Genomic DNA, 22,721 nt, shown 5'->3' on the forward strand with positions numbered 1-22,721 from the left:
CGTATTTATTTGAGATTGTAGGGTGCAGTGCATAATGCATACTAGTATGTATTATAGTAGATATTCAATTATATATAAAAGGTATTATCGAAAAAATTATAAAGATGATAAAATAGTCATTATCATTGGTTTTTTGTCAATTGGAAAAAAGCCGATCATTTTCAATGTTGAAGCAACTTCATTTATGTTTATACAATTATTATCAAGCTAAGTCACGTACTCATGTTAGTTTATTGTACTATTTACACTAGTTCACATATACTCTTCTTTGACCATTTTTTTTGGAAATCGATCCTTTTTTGACCATCTTTTGGTTTATGCATAAAATAGCGTTAAATTTTATTAGATTTGTCTTAATATCCATTGTTAATATGATCAACTTTTATAATCTTTATTCATAAAGGATTAACTTTTTTTTTTTTTAACAAAATCCACGAAGGATTAAGTTATTAAATTAATAATCAAAGTTCTTGTATAGGAAAAAAAAAAAAGTTCTTGTATAGGAATTTGATTGACCTAATTAAGAAAAAAAAAAAACAGTAATAATTATTGACCTAACAATAATCATTTTTTTGGGGTGAGAATAAAATGATTATTCATATGTATAATATCATAAATTGTTTCTTCAAAAAAAAAAAAAATATCATAAACTGTGAGAAAAAACTTAGTTATAAGTTATAAGTAGAGAATTATAAACAACAAATCCGTTGTAGTCTAGTTGGTCAGGATACTCGGCTCTCACCCGAGAGACCCGGGTTCAAGTCCCGGCAACGGAATATTTTTTTTTTTTTTAATTTATTTTTGCCGCTTCGAAATTTATCGTCTTCTCCAAATATCTAGCTTGAACCCTTTTATTTTGCAAATCCCCTTTTTCTCTCTCCTTTGATTCCTTTATAATTCCCTCAATTTGTCCCCAATTTCGTCCCTGTTTTTTCTGCTCTTTTCAGATAACTTCAAATTTGGTTAATATTCAATTATTCTTTCTCTTTTTTTCTTCAGAAATCAAAAGGTAAATTTCTAAAGGGTGTTTTTTTTTTTTTTTTTTTTTTTTTTTTTTTTCATTTTAATTTTATCTTAATTCTGGCTATTAGTTCATTATTTGTTGACTTGTATGCAAATTTGAAATCCATTTGTTCAATTAAAATTGTATAATTGATAGTTTTCTATCAATTCGAACTGTTCATTCTCACTTAGGGTTTTAATTTACGTCTAATTAACCAACTTGATGATTCTAATCAGATTCTTAGTCGATTTTTGTTTTATTTGAAACGAAATTAAGATTCCTGACAAAATTACGAGATATTAGATGTAGACGGAAATCCGAGGTTTTAGGTAGTGTTGGCATCCACAGAATCATGTTATGTTACTGTTTCATGGTTTTGTGCATCCTTTTGGTAGTTTTGATCACAAAATTGGTGTAAGATTGTTTCTACAATATGTGTGTACTGAATACTGATTTTAAGCTTTAAGGATCATAATACTGTATTAGTAAATTGAGAATCAAATGAATATTGAATGTAATTATAAAAGGTCCCTTTTATTGGCTGTATGTTGGTGTTTCTTCGATTGTCGTTTATTGGATACACACTGAGATTTGTTCGAATTCGTCTAGAATGAGGTTAGGTATACTCTGGTAGTTCATATAAATATGGAATTTATGATTTCTGTGGCTTTTTTTTTCTTTTAGTGTTTAGATATTGAAAAATGTGGTGTACATAATAAAATTATGAATGAGGGTCCATTAAGCTTTTATTAGCTATTAAGTATGTTTTGCTGTGCTCATAGATAAGGGTCATCTTGTTATGGAATGATGAATGTTGATTTGCTAGCAATGTTGTTTATGATACAGCACGCGTTTTAGCTTTGAGTTAATCAGACTTAGGAACAATTTAAAAGATATTGTGAACAATCCATAACTTAGTAGTTTTGCATAACTAGAGTTAACATGTGTTGGTAATTGATCTTTTTGTCATTCCTTTTCATGGAATAGAGCCATCTCTGGAACTGCTAACTCAACATTGATAACAGGCTCTGAAGTTCGAGCTTTAAGTTTTTTTAACATGAATCAGTGGCAAGGCTGTTGTTCTTTTAATGACCTGCTCTTGATAATTATGCTTGGGATGTTCAATCATATCTTACTTTTTATGTTTGAATTTTCTCTTTTGATTAATTTTTCATGGGATATCCATCTTTTTCATTACATTGCTGATTGCTGGATGTTCTTCTTTTGTATTCTGCGTATGCCTGAAGAGTTGTACAGTTGTTCTTGCCTGCTTCCTTGATTTTGTTTAACTTGAGTTGATTACAATGGTGAATTTTTTATTCTGCGCAAGTACTCATCTTTCCTTTTACTTGTCTGCTTGCAGGTGTGGTTATTTCATTCTGAATACTTTCCACCTATCATTAATTTGATTAATAGAAGGCTAATTTTTCAGCCTATGGCTATAGTAGATGATGATATGAAGGAAGACTCACTTCGTTCTGTCTTTTTGAACTCCCTAATATCCAACGTCGATGAAGAGAGTCTCTCTCTTGAAGATGTAGCTTGGGCTGATTCATGCCTGAATAAAGATGTGGATGATTCGGATACAGACTGGAGTTCTATTAAAGATGCATTATTGGAGATTATCAGCGCTCAACCAGAACCTCCAGCCACGTCAGTGGTGCAGAGCAGTATGCAACTATCTGCTGATGAAATTCCTCAATTCAGAGAAAATCTGATTAGTATGGATTTTGGCGCAGGATCTGATGAAGATGAGGATCTCATAGATGGTGATTTTGGAGAGATTGAAAGCATTGATTTATCTGAAGATGATGAAGATGATTTTGTAACCAGAAATAAGAGAGGCAGGGTGAGAGGAAAAGTTCTTAACGTTTTCCGCCCAAATTATTCTGAAGACGTAAAAGCAGAGAACCTTGATTCTGATTTGAACTCGAGTTTGACAACATTTGAGGTGAATACTTCATTGGAAGACATCTTCAAAGTCTGGGATCTTGGGATTTCAGACGAGCAAGATGAGTTTGGAAAACAATTGAACAAAGCCCTTGCTGATGTTCCTTCACAGATTCAATCAAGTTCCAGTGATTCAGCAGTAGTATTAAATGATCCGATGCAGGTGTCTATAGATGATGTCATTGCTGGCATTGGTGATCTGTCTCTCAAGCAGTATACAGAATGAGTTGTTCGTTTGCTTCTAACTTTTCTTGTTCATATACAGAATGAGTTTTTGGTCATATATTCATCTGGTAGTTTTACATTTCTGCCTTCTACTTCTACACTATGAAACTCGAGTTTCTGTAAACTTGTTTTTGGCCTTCTGCTTTTCCTAGAAATCAGAAATGTGCTATTGAAATGTTCTGCTTTGCTGGTAAATTGTTTATCTTCAAAGTATTTAATTTCAATGGAAGTTGAAGTGCAAGTGTTCTTTTTTAGAGTAAGCCTGTAATTGTACACTCCTTTTGGATTTTTTCATCTCTATTGGAAGCTCATAAGTTCAGTAATCAGTATCCATGTCATTTAAAATTGATTTACAGGGACTTAATCATTTGAGTATTATAGCATAACACGAACATTAACTTTATGCTATGTGGTAACGATAACGGGTAGGGGAGGGAAGGAAAGAGGGAGAGAAAGGAGTAGGCTAGCCTTTTCCTTTCTATGCTAGCCTCTTTCTTTCTATCGCTCATAAGCATCCTGTTCTCTTTCTTTCCAAATTCCTGAGTCCAAACGCACTGCAACTTCTTTTTGAAGGAAATGAGAACCAAGTTCCATGATTTTGACATAGTCACTCACTGTTAGTGATACCGTAACTACTTTCTGAAACGGGCATTGAATGACATATTCGGACATCATGATTAGCACGAGGAATCATGTGATTATACGGTAATTAAGCAGGGTATTATTGTAAGTATTCTATACTCTACAACTTTATAGTTTGTATATCTTAAATGTCTAGCTTTTTTTTTGGATGTGGATGAGAATATGTCAAAAATGTATTTGGTTGTGATAGTATTGCTACTGATATCCATACTGATGTGTAAAATCCCATTTCTTCAAGTTGAAAGATAAAGCCAAGATAATGGGACATAAGGGTGGGCCCACACCCTTGATCAACGAAGATGGTTCATCCACATGGTTTTGAACCACAATCTTTGATTTGAAATGGCCAATTATTAACCGTCAAATGTAGTTCATCAAACCTTACCCTCAAAATCCAGTGATTAACTAATAACCATTTATCTCTAAAATGCTAAAAGACATTTTTAGAAGGATAATAGCCTCATATTCACCTTTCACTGATAGGAATACATTGCAATCTCTGCATCATCTGTCATTTTTTTCCTATTTTTTATTTCTATTTAGATTTTCTCGCTTATCGAGCTCGAGGCGTGCCAACTAGGCAAGATTTATCATCCACATGGCGGTACATCACTGGCCGAAGCATGACAGCCTCTCAAGCAAGACATATTATGATAACATGCATAACTAGACTTATATAAATTTGTAGTACTGAAGCATTGATTAGCCTGTGTGGTAGAGTTTGCTAAGAGGAGGGATAAGACTTTGCATATCTTTTGGCTAGTCTATTCTGTTCTCTTTAGCATACACAGTTCATTGAAGAAAAATGGCCTCAGCTTCTCTTCTCAAGACCTCACCAGTCCTTGACAAGTCTGACTTTGTCAAGGGCCAGACCCTCCGCCTTCCTTCAGTTGCTGGTGTCAGGTTTGCTCCCTCGGCTCCATCGTCTCTGACTGTCCGCGCCAGCTCCTATGCCGATGAGCTTGTTAAGACCGCGGTACGTTAACTTTGCCTTTTCTATCTCTTACTGATTAAATGTTATGATGTTTGCTCATGTACGTCTGTTAGCTACAGTATATAGTTATGATTGCTCCTGAAATTTATGCCTATGATTCTGAATAGTACTTCCTCTGTTGTTAATTAGTCGCTACATTACTTTAGTCATGTTTGCCAACGCATATTCTCAACCATTTATACTTTTAAATATCAATAAGGAATCGCTATAAAAATTGATATCTATAGATTACACATGGAGATTAATCTAATCTAACAAGAGTTCACGTGACTTTGTTTTTATTTAACACAAAGTATAGTCTAAGTAGATTATATGGATAGTTTATAAAAGAAACATAGCAACTAAGTAATAAAATACCGAGGTAGTATAAAAATAGAATATAATAGAGAATAGAAGTTATAAAGAAGAAAATAAAAAAAAGGAGTTTTTGTAGACATATATAATGACCGGGAGAAGTATCTAAGTGGAGATTCTATGATTCTCTGACACTTGTGTTTATGATTTTGACTACCTTAAAAGCTTATCCATGTTGAAGAACTGTAGTGAATGGTTTACCAAACTGATGCTAGCTCTAGTAGTTATAGTTGTCTACTGTAACATTATTAAAAAAGAATTCAGAATCAAAGTTGTTTATTTGTGGGGGTTGTATGCAGAAAACTGTGGCATCACCTGGCCGTGGAATCTTGGCCATGGATGAGTCGAATGCCACCTGTGGGAAACGTCTTGCCTCAATCGGTCTAGAGAACACCGAGGCTAACCGCCAAGCCTACCGTACCCTTCTGATCAGTGCCCCAGGCCTTGGTCAGTACATCTCTGGTGCTATCCTCTTTGAAGAGACTCTTTACCAATCCACCACTGATGGCAAGAAAATGGTTGATGTCCTCATTGAGCAGGGGATTGTTCCCGGTATCAAAGTTGACAAGGTTCGATATCTTGCCACTCTCTGACATGTAGATTAAATTAGAACAGAAAAGTAAGTATGCTAGTATAATATTGATATGTGAACATTGATAATGTACTATTTTACAGGGTTTGGTGCCACTTGCTGGTTCAAATGACGAGTCATGGTGCCAAGGTCTTGATGGTCTTGCTTCCCGCTCTGCTGCTTACTACCAGCAGGGTGCCCGCTTTGCCAAATGGTACATAACATGATTTTACTCGAAGTATGACTAATTGACTATGTATTTGCTTGTTAGATAATGTCAATATTCACAACAAATATTGGATTGTTGATTTTCTACAGGCGTACTGTTGTGAGCATTCCCAATGGCCCATCTGCCTTGGCAGTGAAGGAAGCTGCTTGGGGTCTTGCTCGCTACGCTGCTATCACCCAAGTAAGCAACTAAAAACCAGAACCTAAACTTTTTATTATAAACTATTTCACTTTTATTGGTTCTAATAAATCGTATGTTGTATTTAGGACAATGGGTTGGTCCCAATTGTTGAGCCAGAGATCTTGCTTGATGGTGAGCATGGAATTGACAGGACATTCGAGGTTGCTCAGAAGGTTTGGGCCGAAGTGTTCTACTACATGGCAGAGAACAATGTGCTCTTTGAGGGTATCCTTCTTAAGCCAAGCATGGTTACCCCAGGTGCTGAGTGCAAGGAAAGGGCCACCCCTGATCAAGTTGCCGATTACACCCTCAAGCTCCTCCACAGGAGAATCCCCCCATCCGTCCCTGGAATCATGGCAAGTTCCTATACCTTCATTACACTTAATACTAAAATGCTGAATTTAATTGACTTAAAATTATTCATTTATTATCTGTGTACTTTTATCATACATTTTAGCAAAACATCATGTACTGCCTTCGACCCTAAATTGTAGGCCACATAGTACCCGATAAGCTATGTTGATTAAGGTTTATCTCTTTATCGTTCATGGTTTCTATCCTGTCCATTCATTGCCCCTTAATACTTGAATGTTGAATATAAGGTATTAAGGTTGATCCCTAAATCGTTCAGTTATTAATTGTGAATGTTTACTGATATTATACATTTTATAGAAATGTCATGTATACTACCTCAGTGTGAAGAATTTAGTGTTTCACCCCTTTGATCATTTCCTGAGAATATTGTTGTGATTTTTGATTTGTTTTGGTTGGCAGTTCTTGTCTGGTGGGCAATCTGAGGTGGAGGCAACCTTGAACTTGAATGCCATGAACCAGAGCCCCAACCCATGGCACGTATCTTTCTCCTACGCAAGAGCCCTTCAAAACACCTGCTTGAAGACCTGGGGTGGAAGGCCCGAGAACGTGAAGGCTGCTCAAGATGCCCTGTTGCAACGGGCCAAGTCCAACTCTTTGGCTCAGCTCGGTAAGTACACCGGTGAAGGTGAGTCCGAGGAGGCCAAGAAGGGCATGTTTGTCAAGGGCTACACTTACTAAGAAGATCATTACTGAGTGGGAGTTCTTATTAGATTAAGTTTGTTTATTTTAATGGAGGTTGATCATGGACCTAAAATTTGTGTATTTAAGTTTGAAGGCCCTAATGATGTGATTAACGGCCATGAAACAGACTTTTTTGGTAATTACTTAAATTGTATGTACCTTATACTCAAGTTTTAATAAGATTGTTCAGCTACTAATGAGATTTACCTTAGCTCTTGGAAATTTGTTATTGCTTTTTACAAGGGTTTGAAATGAATATGAATTGAATCGATTTTCTTCCAAACTTAAATTTTAAGTATTCTTTACTTCTGCCACCATTGTTTACAGATTTGTTTCCTTGGTGCTTGCTTCATGTTAATTTGCGTTTTAGTTACATCAAACATTTCTTTAAGATATGGAAACAAGTAATAATGAGGAGTCCCTCTCTTTAAGGGAGCGTCTACCCATGATATAGAATCGAGAGAAGATGCAGACTATTTCAAAAATTTATATACATAGGGTGTATAACGGGTGATCAAAGTTAGCCATACTTTCTTGTTTCTTCAGAAATATGTTGGCTATACAATTAGTCGCTCAGTTTTTTTCCTAGATATGTGCAGTATCTATGATAAACTCTGTGTAGCTGTTGTCATTGCTTCTGACCAAGATCGTAAAATATCATAAGAGTCGTGTTGAGGTTGTTCATGTGGGCTGGGACGTGGTTGCTGTGATTGTCGTGGATGAAGCTGATGAGGAGTTGGTTTTACACGAGCCATCAAAATTAAGGTTGTAGCATCAATAATCCCATTGAGGAAGTAGTTGGTGAACCACCGAACAAAGGTATGAGATACGTAGTGTTATGGTTGATGGGATTAAAAGAAGGTGTTGAAAGTGTTTGAGGTAAAAAGGTATATGTGATTACAACTTACAAGCACATGAGCAAAGAAATAACTTTAGTTGTACCATGCATAAGGTACAACCGATTGTACATTAAAAAATCACTAATTAAGTATTTTTCAAATTGCATATACATAGTAGTATAATTAGAATATTTTGTTTTTTTCAATTTATGATATGTGGGCGGTAGAACTATTGAAATTGAAGGGCATTTTTCTTACCTAAAAATATTGAGAATACAAGCATATACTCTTGTGCTCCTTGTGTATAAGACTTCATATTTATTAATTATAAATTAAATTAACAAGTAGCGTTTGTAGTCCAACGGTTAGGATAATTGCCTTCCAAGCAATAGACCCGGGTTCGACTCCCGGCAAACGCAATTTTTTTCAATACCATCGTCTGTTTTATTATTGTCATGGTTTGCACACACACTTCTACTAGTAATTGTGATGCGAGTCCACTTGTTGATACGGTTGCCTACTTTCTTATCGCCACTGGTTTGCTCCCCGGAGCCATTGGTATTGTTTACAATATTGATCACACAACCCCCGTGAGGCGGAGCATGAACGGAAGGTAAAGGATTATAGCCGTAGTTCGGGTTGTGAGGAGCATGAAAAGGAGGATGATGATTATATAGTGATGAATGATGATGGTGGAACATATGCATGAACAATATTAGGAGGAGCTCCTCTTTGAGTTTTAGGAGCATAATTATTTTGGTTTGTTTCTTGCACTTTTGAAGTGAATATATTGATGATATACTTTTGAGTTGGGGAGGAAACCATGTCGTGTGAGATGCAAGAGAACAAAAGGGCTTTGATCATAGAAGAACAAGGACGGGTTAAAAAAAAATAGATGACTCTGATACCATGTAAAGAGAGTAATATGCGTATATTTAAGGTCGAATTAGAGGATACATGTACAATTATAAGCTTCATTTAAATTTATTATCATAATAACTTTTAAATTTTATTATATGATTCGTCATTAAACAATGTCTTCAAATAGTTACGATTCTATATACTACTATAATTGTAGGACAAAGATGAGCTAGATACTATTCTTCTTATTTGTGATTAATAGGCTATTTCATTGTCACAGAGATTCGTCCCATGGTGTATGCAATATGCATGTTGTAATGTTTAGTATTAATTAACCTAATTACATTATGCTCCTTTACATAAACTTTGCACTCAGATTTTTTTTTTTTTTTTTTTTAAAGAAATTTTGGCCACTTATCTTCTCAAATGAATTGAAATTTTCAATCCATATATTTTGAATTTAATTATAGTACATAAACGAGATAATCACAAAAGTTCATTGGATCATATTAATAAGAGGATTCATATATATTATTCATGATTTATTGCGTGAGATTGTGAAAGAGAAGAAAATTATCTATGACAAACCAATGCTTATGATCATTTTTCTAAATAACGACAACTATTAGAACATAATTTCTTAACCGTAGTATATTCAAGGCTAGCAAGAACTTAAAGCATACCTATATACCTCGTTACAAAATTATTACAAGCCCTATTATTATTAGTACGTATATATGTAACACGTACATGACAAGTCAAACTAGACATGAATAGTAAAGTGCGTTTATGTAAACAAGATTCACTTAATCCGGCCAATATCCCCTAGGGTAACATCCCCGGATTTGTTCTGGCTGTCTATATTGTCATGATTTCCACCAATACTTCTGATTTTGACATGACTCAAACTAGTGCTGCTATTGTTGCCAACTTTCACATCTCCGTTGGTTTGTTTACCGGAGCCATTGGTATTACTTGAATTGATGAATCCGTAGCTACCTGGCGACGGGGCATGGAAGAAAGGAAAATGATTATAATTATAAGGGTAAAATAGAGGAGTATAGCCGTAGTTTGGGTAGTAAGGAGTACCAAAAGGAGGATGATTGTATAATGGTGGTGGAAAACCATGACTAGCATTAGGAGGAACTTCTCTTTGATTAGTAGGAGCTTGATTTTGCATATTTGATATATAGTTTCTTTTTATTTTGGTTATGTAACATAAGAAGACTAGCTAGTTTCCACCTTTTATAATCAATGAGACGTACTAATGGTGGTATTAAGTATTATATTGTTTTTATTTGTTTGTTTATTATCATATATAAAGAATTATAGACTAAAGAGCATATGCTTTAAAGAACACTACTAAATTAATAAATATGCATGCATGCATGATTTTTCTTGGATGGTGGCTATAGGTCTTCTCTTTAGATATAAATCTTGGATATTATGGTTTCCATTAAACCACTCGTAGTTTTGTTCTTTTGTGATGGAAAGATAGATTAGTGGATTTTATTAATTCAGTTCGAGCTAGTTTTGTCAGTGTTGTTACAGGACTTGAGAGGAAAAAACCAATGTACATGCGATTTGAACATAATTACGAGTATTTCACCTAGCTAAGTAGCTAATAGACTTCTTGCATATGTGCAATGCCTTCCTTCACTTATAAATTCCCCAATTGTGTTATCTAATGGTACTTCTTGTACTAACAAAGTGCATTTATATCTTTAAGCTAGAACTTACCTGTTCAAAAACTCCACAATAATTTAAGCATGCTTGGTTAGGAATTTTAAATCATTGTTAATACGGAGTAATATATATGGGTGACTTAATTAGCTAATTAAACCTAATTGTGCATTAAATTACTATGGAACCACAACAATTTGGGAGAATAAAATTAAGAAGAGGGTGATTCACACATTTTAAATTTTTTTTTTTTTTTTGACAAGACACATTTTTAAAGATAGACAACGTTAGCTAGCTCATAAGGCAAATTAAATTTAAAAGAAATTTGACGTACTTATTTGAAAGTTAAAACAACATTTCATCACATGTTTATTAGGAGATTATTTATAATTAATTATTGTAACTTTTGATAAGATTATTCTTCTTTGATAATTGTATAAAGAAAAATGAACTAGATACAATTCTCTTTATTACTGATTGGCCTTTTCATACAGATACGTCCCATGGTGATTCGTCATAATTAATAGTTTAATACAATATTTAAACACTAATTAGCCTCGTTATGTTCCTTCTTACATGGAGTTTGTATATTTTATTTTGGTCCCTTATATGCTTCTCGAATGGAATTTGTATTCCATAAATTAATGTTTACATACCGTTTCTTATTAGAGCAGTCGGTGACAATTAAAATAATTAGTAGGGTCAAAGTAATTCAGATTAAAACAAAATTAAATCGATCAAATAATTTTTTTTTTATCCGGATTGGATTGATTTGGAAAAAAAATAAAATATGTATTACGGTTTAGATTCTGTTTGGGGTTAAAAAAAAAAAAAACTAAAAACCAAATTACAAACCGAAATTTTAACCCATTACATTAAGCCCATTTTCTTTTAAAAGTATCCCAACCCATTTCCCCTTTCATATATATATATATATATATAAAACCTAATTCTCAATCATCCTTTCTCAGTATCTCGGTCTCTCACAAAAAACTTGGGTTTCGGGTTTGAATGTTACGAAACAAGAGAACAAATTTTAGTTTGGATTGAATTCTAATTAGAAAAATCGAATTAATTTGGATTGATTTGGACTTAACTGAATCTTAATTCGGTTTAGATTTGGTTTGAGAAACCAAAAATCAAATTAATTTGGATTGAATCTGTTTTTGCTATAATCCAAACTGCAAAAAATAAATTCTGTACATAAGCTAAGTATACTTTATTAATGAACATCAAGCGTTTGTAGTCCAACGGTTAGGATAATTGCCTTCCAAGCAATAGACCCGGGTTCGACTCCCGGCAAACGCATTTTATTTTTATGGTTGTCAACGTTATATAGCTGCTAAACAAGTAGGTGTCTATATTATTGTCACTGGATTAAGCGACTTGAATTACGAAGTACTTAAAACAGCAACATTTTTATGAGAAACAAAAATGATTAATACGGAGTAATATATTTTTATAAGAGCTGTCAGCTGACACCCCATGCACCTTAATGGCGTGGCTATGCCTATTCAACGGAAGAGAAGTTCATAGTTTTTAGTAGTACAACAAAGATAATACTTATAAAGCTATTGTGGTCCAACAATTAGCCAATGTTGGCTAGTTTAACATCACCAACAAGTTGTTGTCCACCTTGGTTGCCAATGTTGCTACCAATACTTCCTATCTTAACACCTCCAGTTCTTTGGCTTCGGTTCCCAATTTTGATATCTCCATTCTTTTGAATGCCTGATCCGTTCACATTGTTACCCGTGTTGTAGTACGATCCATACGTACCATTAGGGGCATACGCGGGAGGGTATCCATAACTCGGGTTGGAATAGCAAGGCGGGTTTGAGTTTGATTGAAAGTTGGATTGATGATAATAACTACCATTTTTTGGAGGAGTTTGTGTTGGTGAGGGAGGAGCACAATTAGTATTAGAGTTTGGAGAAATTGGAACAACATTATCAATAGCATCAACGAGGCCCATATTTTACAATTGAAATTATAAGCTTATGTATGTTGAAGTATGTTGTTTTTTGTGATATGAAAAATATTAGCAAGAGATACAAATCCTTTCTATATAAGAAGGTATGTAAGATCAATTGTCCTAGCATAAAGCATCTGCTTAAAATTCAAGCTAAGCAAATTACTTGGTGATAAGATTCGCAGTAAAGTGATTATTTATACAAGCATAAATTAAAGTTTTTTTTTTTTTTAATGATTTTACATAATTTTTTCCTTTTACAATAAGACCACATGATCAGCAGTGTTATCCAGTCACAACTAAAGACGTGTCTGTATTGATGGGAGATTAATTTTGATTGGCCTAGAAAAGAAATTGGATAGATGCTTCAAGCTAGTGGGTGATAACCTAAGGGTAAAGGGTCATTATCATCATAACCTTTGAACATATCCCATGATTATAACTTTATAAGGCACATATATGTATAGAGAAAATCTAGCTCTTGTATGTAAAAAGCAAAGGAATGTAACTTTTTTGAATGTTAGAAGTAGGGGTGTACAAAAATTGGCCCGGACCTGAAATCGGACCTGAACCGACCTGAACCGGACCGGACCTGACCCGGACCTGTTGATTCAGGTCCGGTCCCGGTTCTTAAAAATCCAGGTTCCCGGTCCCGGTCCGGACCCGGTCCAAACTCGGGGTTTTCAGGTCCGGACCTGAAACCCGGGAAAATCGTAATTAAAAAAAAAAAAAAAAAAAAAAAGCAGAAGAAAACCAAATTCTGAAAAATTGAAACTGAGTTTTCGTGGACTTATTTGTATTTTCGGTGGACTCATTTGTATTTTTGGTGTTTGAGAATCGAGACTTTATAGACTTTATGTAGTTTTGTAATTGATAATTTTGGTTTGTATGTAATTATTAAATTATGCAACAGGTCTAAAAATCACAAAACAGGTCCATATGCAGGTCCAACAGGTTTTGTATTAAAAAAAAAAAAACGAAAAAGACACAAAACAGGTCCATTCAGGTCCAAACCCGGACCGGACCTGATTTTTCAGGTCTGGCCCGGAACCGGACCTGTTAATTCAGGTCCGGTCCCCGGTCCTCATAATTACCCAATTCAGGTCCCCGGTCCAAACAGGTCCGGTCCAGGTCCGGTCCGGTTTTGGACCGGTGTACACCCCTAGTTAGAAGTATGTATTTTTGTAAAACATGGACGGTGGTTAAATAATCAGTGATTCTATACCCACCATGTTTGAAAAGCATATATCCTTACTTCCTTAGAGTAGCTCTCTTCAATAGAAATAGATCGCGAAAACAATAGTTATCATGACTTCGATTAAAATTTTGCATTGACATTAGCCTTTGCCCATATTCGTTATTCTGTTGTGGCCTCACCATGTTTGAAAAGCACATATTCGTAGGGTAGTTAATTCTCTTTGTAAGAAGTTAATTGCGTAAAATTAAGTCATATGTTACGTAACACACAATGTAAGTTCAATTTGATCAATTAACTTTCATATAGCTCACTTTATTCAATCATAATGAACATATCTAAAGTTCACATGTTTAAAGATCCTTAAAAACATAAAAGGATAGACAGTCCATTACATAGTGGCTATAGCATATGTTACACAATAATATAAAACCTGACCTGTTTAATTAAACGTACATAAGGTCAGCTTTACGTTGTAGTACATTGTTAAGTTTAGTTGTTACGATTGCCAACTTTGACATCTCCATTCGATTGTGAACCGGAATGATTGACATTAAAGCCGGAATTATAAACATTTCCCGCTATAGGAATATAGCTACCTGGTCCCCAAGGAAATATAACGGTAGGATATTCATGAACTTGATCAGTAGGCTGAGTAGAAGCTGGATTTGGCGGCGATTGGTGGTTAGTCACGGATTGGTTTTGGTAGTGATCGGAAGGAAGACGAGGAGGATAGCCATATTTTTCGTATTGTTCCGGTGGATAACCTGGTGGGAAAGGCGGAGGGTAGCCATATTTTTTTAGTTCTTGTGGATAACCTGGTGGAAACACTTGAGACATGTTATTGTGTTGCAAGAAAAACCAATCCCCTTGATACCTTATATAGTGAGGAAGTGAAAGAAAATATCGAAATTTCATAAAATAGAATAAAATTGATATTCACAATTGTGCATGTAGCTTGTCTTTAAGTAATAATTAATTTTTTCTGGTTTTTGGCCACAGATTATATCGTGCACTTGGGATTACTCAGGATGGTGTTCCGAATCTAGCTAATACATGCGTGCTGCACGTGATTGCATGAAAGGATCACGTGATTGGCAAGGGATGTTGTGCATATAACTTAATCTCAAAGAAGTTATGCATGTTTGGTTCAGCCCTATTAAATGTCTAATTGGCAATGATTAAGAACGTGATTAGATCTCAAAAGTAAAAGTATCATCATGTTTCAAGTTTAGTTGTTTGTTCAATCTACTACTGATTATAATGGACAAAAAGCCTCAAAATAACACAAATATCTTGAACTTCAAATATATTAAACTTGAAATTCAAAAGACAACAAATTGTCAAAGACATCATAATCATACAAATGATAGCAAATCTTCCGAGTTACAAATTATCACAACTAATTAACGATACAATAATAAGCATAACAAATCAAAATAGCCTCTTTTTTTAAAAAAAAAAAAAAAAAAAAAAAAAAACTAATACATAGATTATAAATTATTCGATCAAATATACAAAATCAAAAGATTAAGCACGACCACCAATGTTGCCAAGAGTAACATCACCAGCTACTTGTTGTCCAGTAGTATTACCATGATTTCCACCAATTTTACCTATATCAACACCTCCGGATTTCTCCTTACTATTCCCAACGTTCACGTCCCCGTTCTCTTGCGTACCGGACCCGTTCGTGTTACCCCCGGCGTTAAAAACACTCCCGGGGAACGCGTTATAAGGGGCCGGGTACCCCCACGAGTAGTAAGGAGGGTAGCCACAATTCGAAGGCGGTGGATAACACGGTGCCGGGGCATAACCATAAGGAGGGTACCCTTGTGTTGGAGCTGAAGCAGGAAATTGCATGGCTAATAAATTTGTACGACTTTTCTATGTAATTTTAATTTTTTTGACGTGTTTGTAAAAATATCTCGTTTAATTGTATTTTGAAGTGATATATTTTGTGACATATATCATCTCCTTTTATAGAGGTAGGCAAATATAATAGAGTACCTGATTCAAAGTATGTACTACTATAATTATACAAGTACAATAATTTAATGGTTTGCAACTTGCTTGTGAATTATAAATTGGTCCTAAAATTATATTCTTAAAATTATCATGATCAATCACTTTGTTCCTAGAATTGTGATAAGAGATAGGATGGAATTTTACTCATGATTGGACTTGGATAATGACTTGTATGAAGTTGTGATCCCTCAATCTCATCCATAGAATATATCGTGATTAATGTGAATATTAAGGTTGCACCACATATTATTGTTGCTCGTCTCGATGTTGACTTTGATCATACCAAACATACATTCATAAGATTGACCTTTTTTCATGTCTAATATGGTGAATTTTAAATTATATAAGAGCTAATAAATTCATATTAGACTATATAGATAGGGTTAATAAGTCCAAATAAGACATAATATAAGAATATAAGATAAAGATAAGTTCCAATAAAATTTCAAGGTTCAATAAGATCGGTAAGATAGGTAATACAAATGGAGTAATACGAATGAAATAAAGGATGACGGATTCAGATAAAATAAAATGTTGATGACTAAGTTGAGATAAGATAAGAAAATAACTACTTGTAATAAATTAAGATAAAATACCCATTTAATAAGTGAAATAATGTAATGTAAATATGTAAAGCCTCATACAGAAAGAGGAGTCAAGACATTAATGTTCACAACTGGACAAATCGCAACTCGCAACTTCGCAAGTCCCTCTAGTAGGCTAGAATTTGCAAATGGAAAAGGAATCGGAATAATTCTGTAAGTAGACTTAACAAGTCAAATTATTCTAGATTTTTGTTATATATGGACTCACTATAAGCTAAATTTATTTGAATCACAAGTTTAGCATATGTGAATGTCTTGTTTAGCCAAGAATTTTTACATGGGCCACTATATATGCTTATATCATTATATGCAACCATGCATGGTTTGATTGGTCAATTATTATCTCATTTTTTAAAAAATGATTTTAACATTTTTCATTTTTTATGTGCATTTTTAAAAATTAAATTTAACATTATTTTTCCCTTTGTTCTGTATTTCTGTATTTGATAGATCCATTTTATTGTTTTACTCTTCTTATCTCACAACATTTATTCATTTATTTTATTATTTATACTCACTTTATCTTGTGATTTAATTCTTACACCAACACACCAAATAATGCTCTTTCTGATCTCCAATTATGTTAATCTATATATAATAAATAGATTTTACTTGATATTCCATACTAACTTTTGGACATAAAGAGAGTATATCAAAACAAATACTCCCTAGACCTACCCAAAGGTCCCAAGCAATTAACTACTTTTGTTTTCTTCTTCACAAAAATTAAAGAATTGAAGAATCTAGGTATCTAGCTATGTATGTAGCTTCATGATCACCAATCAAGAAAGTTGGCTTGTCCAAGTAGATTGTTTGAGCAAACTTTTGTGTTTGAATTTTACAACTTTTTTTTAAGTATTTGCTTTAAATGTATATTGTACTAGTTTGAAATTTGACTTTTATTACAGATTTTACGCGTTGATGATTAAAAATAAAAATATTTTTTCTGTACTCACGTGTTTACTAAGGTAAAAGTTTGACAATTTGTATTTTAGTAAACAATATAGATTTACAATTTTCTAACTAATTTTTTCCTTTTAACCCACTATTCACTAATAAAAGTCTGGTTTTGAATATAATTACATTGAACGTAATTGGCATAGAAATTGTGATTGATTTTTAAAAAATATTTCAATTTTACACTAAAAAAAGAAAAATCATTTAATCAATATTTGATAAATTAAAGGCTATGTGTCTTTGAAGACTTCCATACACGACTTGATTTTTTTTTTTTTTCGGGAAGACAAAGATATATTAGCATGTGTTAGTTATTTCATACATGGGTCACTCTATGCATGGTATGTTCTGATTTTTAGTTAGCCAATTGATTGAGACAAAATATATAATATCACATGTGAGCTTTTTAAAGCACAATAAGCAAATAAAATTAGAGTAACTTTATAAATATTTCATAACTTTTATTTATATTAGGGTAAATTTTGCTCATTTTAAAATAACTTTATAACAGTTCTACAATATTTTTTATACATCCGATTTATTTAAAATTTTGTTACAAAATCTCGTACTTAAAAGGCTCCTATGACTTACCCAAAGGCCAAAGACCCTATTTACAAATTTTTATTTCAACCTCACAAAATTAAAAGCTTAATTAGCTAGCTTTATCACCAATGTTGAATGTCGGTTGCAATCCTATCAAATGTTGGCTTGTCCAACTTTTTAGCACGTTTAATTTTACTTGTAAATGGTTATGGATTACCCATAAAAAAGACAGACTACTTACAAGCCTAAAAAAACTTTAGTGGTAGATATTTTTTAATCTTACCTAGTGTGAGATGACGGTTACGACTTATTGTAAAAAACTAAGGGCGTGTTCGGCAAAATATAGTTGTATAGGTAGCTGTTAGTTGTGAAAGTAGCAATTAGCTGTGTAAGTAGCTATTAGCTGCCAACAAGCTATTAGCTGTGAAAATAGATAATTTAGGTATGAGTATTCGGTAAAGTAGTGGTTAACTAGCTGTTACATATAAGAATCAATATTTTATTTTTAAAACTATACATCAAATATTCAACAGCTACTTCAAAAGCTATCTCTAATTTCAAAATCTAATAATCCTAACTTTTCATAAAAGCTACCTCCACCACTAAAAGCTACTTGAAAAACTACTTTGCCAAACACTCACTAAAAGTCATAAGTAACCTATCTGGAGGTAACTAAATTCCTCATCTACTTCTATTTCCTAGTAAATCCCAATTCTCATGTTTGCAACTGCGATTATGCCTACTGACTAGAGTTATTAAATTTCGCTTTGTTACAGTACATATTCAAGTCTGTAACAATTTTATCTAGATATTAACATTTTATCAGTCTATCTAGGCCATTATATATCGTAAACTCTTAATTATAATTAACTTTTAGCGAAAACTTAAGCCAATTTGAGTGACAAATAAACTTCAGGGCATCTGTTGATCTGTATATCTTGTGGCCAGGTAGCTGATCTAGTTTGAATCCTAAATTAGGGGAAAATCTAGCAAAAATTGTCATACATAATACCGTAGTAGCTTAAGATACAGAATCAACATGAATTACATACTAGCTAATATTATCTACTGCAAATCATTTGAGAATGATCAAGATCTGCTGCTATAAAAGTTGACAGAAACATCTCTGGTGTTACCAACAGCAGTATGCACATTCACATCGCTGTTAGTCTGTGTACCGGAGCCATTAACGTTGTGGCCAGAGTTATAATGAGAGTAACCACCACCAACCCCAGGAGTGAAGTAGTTCAGAACCACCTGTCCTACGTTCCATCCAGTAAGTTGGCTCAACTGATGAAGACCGCCGTTGTTACTAACAGGCGTTCTTACAGCAGCAATCTCTTTACTAACAGTAGTAGTCGTAGTAGTAGTATTATTAGTTGTAGGAGGAAGTGGAGGAGTGTTACTACCATTAGTAGAATTCTGTTTCTTCTGATCTTTTTTATGTTTCAGTAGCTGCTCTGCATCAACAAGCTGATGCACTATCCAGTTATGCAAGCGCGATTTACAGGCTGAAGTGTGAGGCTCCAATCGAGGAGTTGCAAATCTGTCATAGCTACACATCATAGATTTAGGACCTGCAAGGAAGTATCTAACTTGCTGGTAATCGATTGTGAGCTGAGCTTCGATCCCAAGACCTTCTCCGAAACTGACTTGCTTCAAGCTGAGGTTCCATTCAACCTCAGTGCCCTGATCTGGGGAAGGCCAGCGGTCTTGGTATACCCTTATATATCCCTGCTGACATTCACCTTCACGGCGAACCATCAGGACTTTTTTGTAGATGGTATGAAGGCGGCATTTACCTGTGAAAGCACCAGTTGGACCTTTTATCCACTTTACTCTCCACTCTGCTCCGTTAGGGAGTGCTCCAGACTCACTCCACTCGTGTTTGCGAATAAGAGTAACTGTTTTCTTGTCTTCACAGGCTGTAAGATAACAATTACAGTTTTGTTCAAAGAGACTTACCACTTTGATGGACTTTAAAAACTTGTCCATGATACATACATATATCTCTCATACACATAAACACACGATGTATATATACAACGTAGTAGACATTACACTCTAAATTAAATACTAGGCCTAATTTATGTAAGCAAGACCTGGAAGTGTGGTCCAAAAGTGCATTACACTCTACAAACTATATATTGATTATAGTGATAATAACTAATGATATGGTATGTTAATAATTAATTAATTAATTTATAAGCACCATGTAACACAATTGACTATAGGTTATGCGTTGTATACCAGCAGACAATGTTGAGTGATGAATATATCCCATGCTATAAAGTATAAAAGAAGAATGGTATCCTTAATGAAGTGCGTTGAATGAATGAGGTGCACATTATTAGTATCTTTCCTACATAACTAGACGTTTAGGCGACGGAATTTATCTGTTCAGCCTACTCAAGACCTCATAACCACTCGTAGCAAGATTCTTTTGAGATAGATATAAGATTCATTCTATTGGCAGTATAATAGCAAATTTTTATCAGTCGTAATGTCTGTTTCTGAAAAATTACTATATATTGCTACTGAGTATGAACATAGCATGCATTATCGTTACAGCAACTTCATCTTTACATTGAATGTTTGTCTACTAAACTATATATTAGCGAAACATACAAGGCATTGGCTTTTTTGCTATCTTGATAGTAGTCCAAACTAAAGAGTAAGGCCCATTCATTTCACCTTATTAATTGAAATTATTTTTTTTACTGAATCTCTATTTTATTTCTTCTTTACATTTATTGATTTTTACTAAACTAAAATTATTTTTGCTGAACTCAACCTATTTTTACTGAATTGTAATTATTTTATTGAATATTACTTCCTCTGTTTCTATTTAGTTGACGTGTTTGATTTAGGCACATGTATTAAAGAGAGGAGAGAGAGAGAAAATGAAAAGGCAAGTGGGGTAGCTTATAAATGTAAGGTAAAAAATTTATCCCAAAAGGAAATGTGTCAGCTAAAAAAAACTTTCTAAAAAGAAATAAGTGTCAATTAAAAAGAAACGGAGGTAGTATTTTCTTAAGGTGAAGTGAACCGGACCTAATTTGACATTTCTAAGTACGTGATCTAGAAAAATACATTGTCAAGTATTATATATATAGGAGTAATAATCTTGATGGACACGGTTTTAGTATCTAAATTACCAGTGTATCATAGAGTACGTTGCTGTACAAGTTTATGTTGCGGAGGACAGATCTTAGAAGGGTGCTCTTAGAATTTGTTACATGTTTTAGGGGTTTTAACAATATCGATCCTGCAAAAACAAGTAAGGATAATTGCATAGAAAATCAAATAAAATAACGAACGATATTTAATTTAGAAAGTAATAAACAAAACTGAAATTAAACCTTTAAGTTGGACCATCCATGCTAATAAAGAATGGGCGGCCCAACTAATTAGGGAGAAATACATAGATTCAAAGCCCAGTCCAACACCCTTTAATAAGGGCTCTCATATTTGGAAAAGGTTGGCCAACTTTCGAGCAAAGCCTTACCACATTACTAGGGTACCACACTACTTTTTGAAACAGACATTTTTTTTTTTTTTTTTGAAGAATTGAAGCAGACATTTGAATCTGGCTTACTAAGGTCTAAGGGTAACTGATTCACAATCAAAAGCTCAGATTCTAAACCCTCGTGATAAGCTGAAACTAACCAACCTACCTTATATGTGGTCAACTGGACACTGGTCAGTAGTATGAAAGTAAAGGTTACATAATACTATAGTAGTGTGAACTGTGAAGAGATGTTTGAATATATTATCCTTAAGAGAAATAATTTCTTGAAACATACTGAAATACTGATATAGAGTATAATATAAAACATATTTCTAGACTTTAACCATCATCTTAATCTTTTGGTTGAGTTGGTCTTTTAACATGGTATCGAAACCAACATGAATTCTGCTTATAAGATTAATACTGTTAAGTGGAGAAAGATGTGGAGAAAATGGCTTAGCCTCTAGAAATTAGAGAGGCATGATACCATGTTAAGTGGAGAAAGATGTGGAGAAAACGGCTTAGCCTTCTGTATTCCATTAATCACAAATATATACTCAATACAATAGAATATCTAACTTGCCTAAAACTCCTAACAAGATAGACTTGCCAAATATACAATATTCACATAAATATAACAAACCAAACTCCTAATAAATACAAAATCTCATGATATCATATCTCTAACAAAAATAAAAGGGTTTTATTAAGTTATGCCCTTGACGTTATTGAGTTTTCCTTACTAAGGTCTAAGGGTAACTGATTCACAATCAAAAGCTCAGAATCTAAGGTCTAATGTCTAAGGGTAACTGATTCACAATCAAAAGCTCAGATTCTAAGGTCTAATGTCTAAGGGTAACAGACATTTATAAGAACTTTTGGGCTGAATAATTTGCAATTCGCAAGTTGTGGCAACTCCTAGCTGATATGTTCAAAGCACAAGCAGGCAACATATTAGAAGAAGCAAGAAAGAATCAGAAACAAATAAAGATGCATTGGCACCCACAATACAGAGGGGCAACACAGTATGGCTCAAGCCAACTATCGTAGCCACGTCTGTCTCATCTGATAAATGCAGGTAGAGCATAGAACAGCAGATGAATGTTCAAGTGCAAAACACCAAAGAAACAGTTAATGTAAACTAACAAAGATGCATTTGACAACTGAGTTCACAACTTCACCCTTAGCAACTAGCAGAGTCAAAGTCAGCTAAAATATGGATAGATTAATACTTTATAATCCCATTCAACTACAAAAGGTTCATCCACGAATGAGTTCACCGTAAGGTAGGTATTACAAAGCAAAGGTAGGATAATTGCGGCT

At 33.9% G+C, this 22,721-nt stretch overlaps 2 protein-coding genes and 3 non-coding genes across 5 annotated transcripts; all 5 read left to right on the forward strand.

The window, feature by feature from the left end:
• The first annotated feature begins 616 nt into the window (after positions 1–616).
• On the forward strand, positions 617–3,504 carry LOC110705178. Its single transcript, XM_021883030.1, has 2 exons — positions 617–1,009; positions 2,367–3,504. Exon 2 carries the CDS (start codon positions 2,439–2,441, stop codon positions 3,177–3,179), a length of 741 nt encoding a protein of 246 aa, XP_021738722.1. The 5' UTR covers positions 617–1,009; positions 2,367–2,438; the 3' UTR covers positions 3,180–3,504.
• TRNAE-CUC lies at positions 704–776 on the forward strand. The gene has a single exon. It is a non-coding gene; the product is annotated as a tRNA-Glu (tRNA).
• A 1,006-nt stretch (positions 3,505–4,510) lies between the features above and the next one.
• Positions 4,511–7,415, forward strand: LOC110705177 (fructose-bisphosphate aldolase 1, chloroplastic). The gene is made up of 6 exons (XM_021883029.1): positions 4,511–4,796; positions 5,468–5,737; positions 5,844–5,953; positions 6,058–6,148; positions 6,235–6,504; positions 6,923–7,415. The coding sequence occupies exons 1-6, from the start codon at positions 4,626–4,628 to the stop codon at positions 7,199–7,201; spliced, it is 1,191 nt and encodes a 396-aa protein (XP_021738721.1). The 5' UTR covers positions 4,511–4,625; the 3' UTR covers positions 7,202–7,415.
• A 975-nt stretch (positions 7,416–8,390) lies between these two features.
• TRNAG-UCC lies at positions 8,391–8,462 on the forward strand. Its single transcript has one exon. It is a non-coding gene; the product is annotated as a tRNA-Gly (tRNA).
• A 3,361-nt stretch (positions 8,463–11,823) lies between these two features.
• On the forward strand, positions 11,824–11,895 carry TRNAG-UCC. The gene has a single exon. It is a non-coding gene; the product is annotated as a tRNA-Gly (tRNA).
• The last annotated feature ends 10,826 nt before the right edge of the window (positions 11,896–22,721 follow it).

The sequence above is a fragment of the Chenopodium quinoa genome, unplaced genomic scaffold (assembly GCF_001683475.1).
Source record: "Chenopodium quinoa cultivar QQ74 unplaced genomic scaffold, ASM168347v1, whole genome shotgun sequence".
NCBI classification, from domain to species: Eukaryota; Viridiplantae; Streptophyta; class Magnoliopsida; order Caryophyllales; family Amaranthaceae; genus Chenopodium; species Chenopodium quinoa.

What these genes read in the sequence shown, in the direction of transcription:
- LOC110705178 (XM_021883030.1), top strand. Translation starts at nt 2,439, where the DNA reads ATGGCTATAGTAGATGATGATATGAAGGAAGACTCACTTCGTTCTGTC.
- LOC110705177 (XM_021883029.1), top strand. Translation starts at nt 4,626, where the DNA reads ATGGCCTCAGCTTCTCTTCTCAAGACCTCACCAGTCCTTGACAAGTCT. An exon ending in GCTACGCTGCTATCACCCAA is followed by an intron (nt 6,149 to 6,234) that starts GTAAGCAACTAA and finishes TGTTGTATTTAG; the next exon opens with GACAATGGGTTGGTCCCAAT. An exon ending in CATCCGTCCCTGGAATCATG is followed by an intron (nt 6,505 to 6,922) that starts GCAAGTTCCTAT and finishes TTTGGTTGGCAG; the next exon opens with TTCTTGTCTGGTGGGCAATC.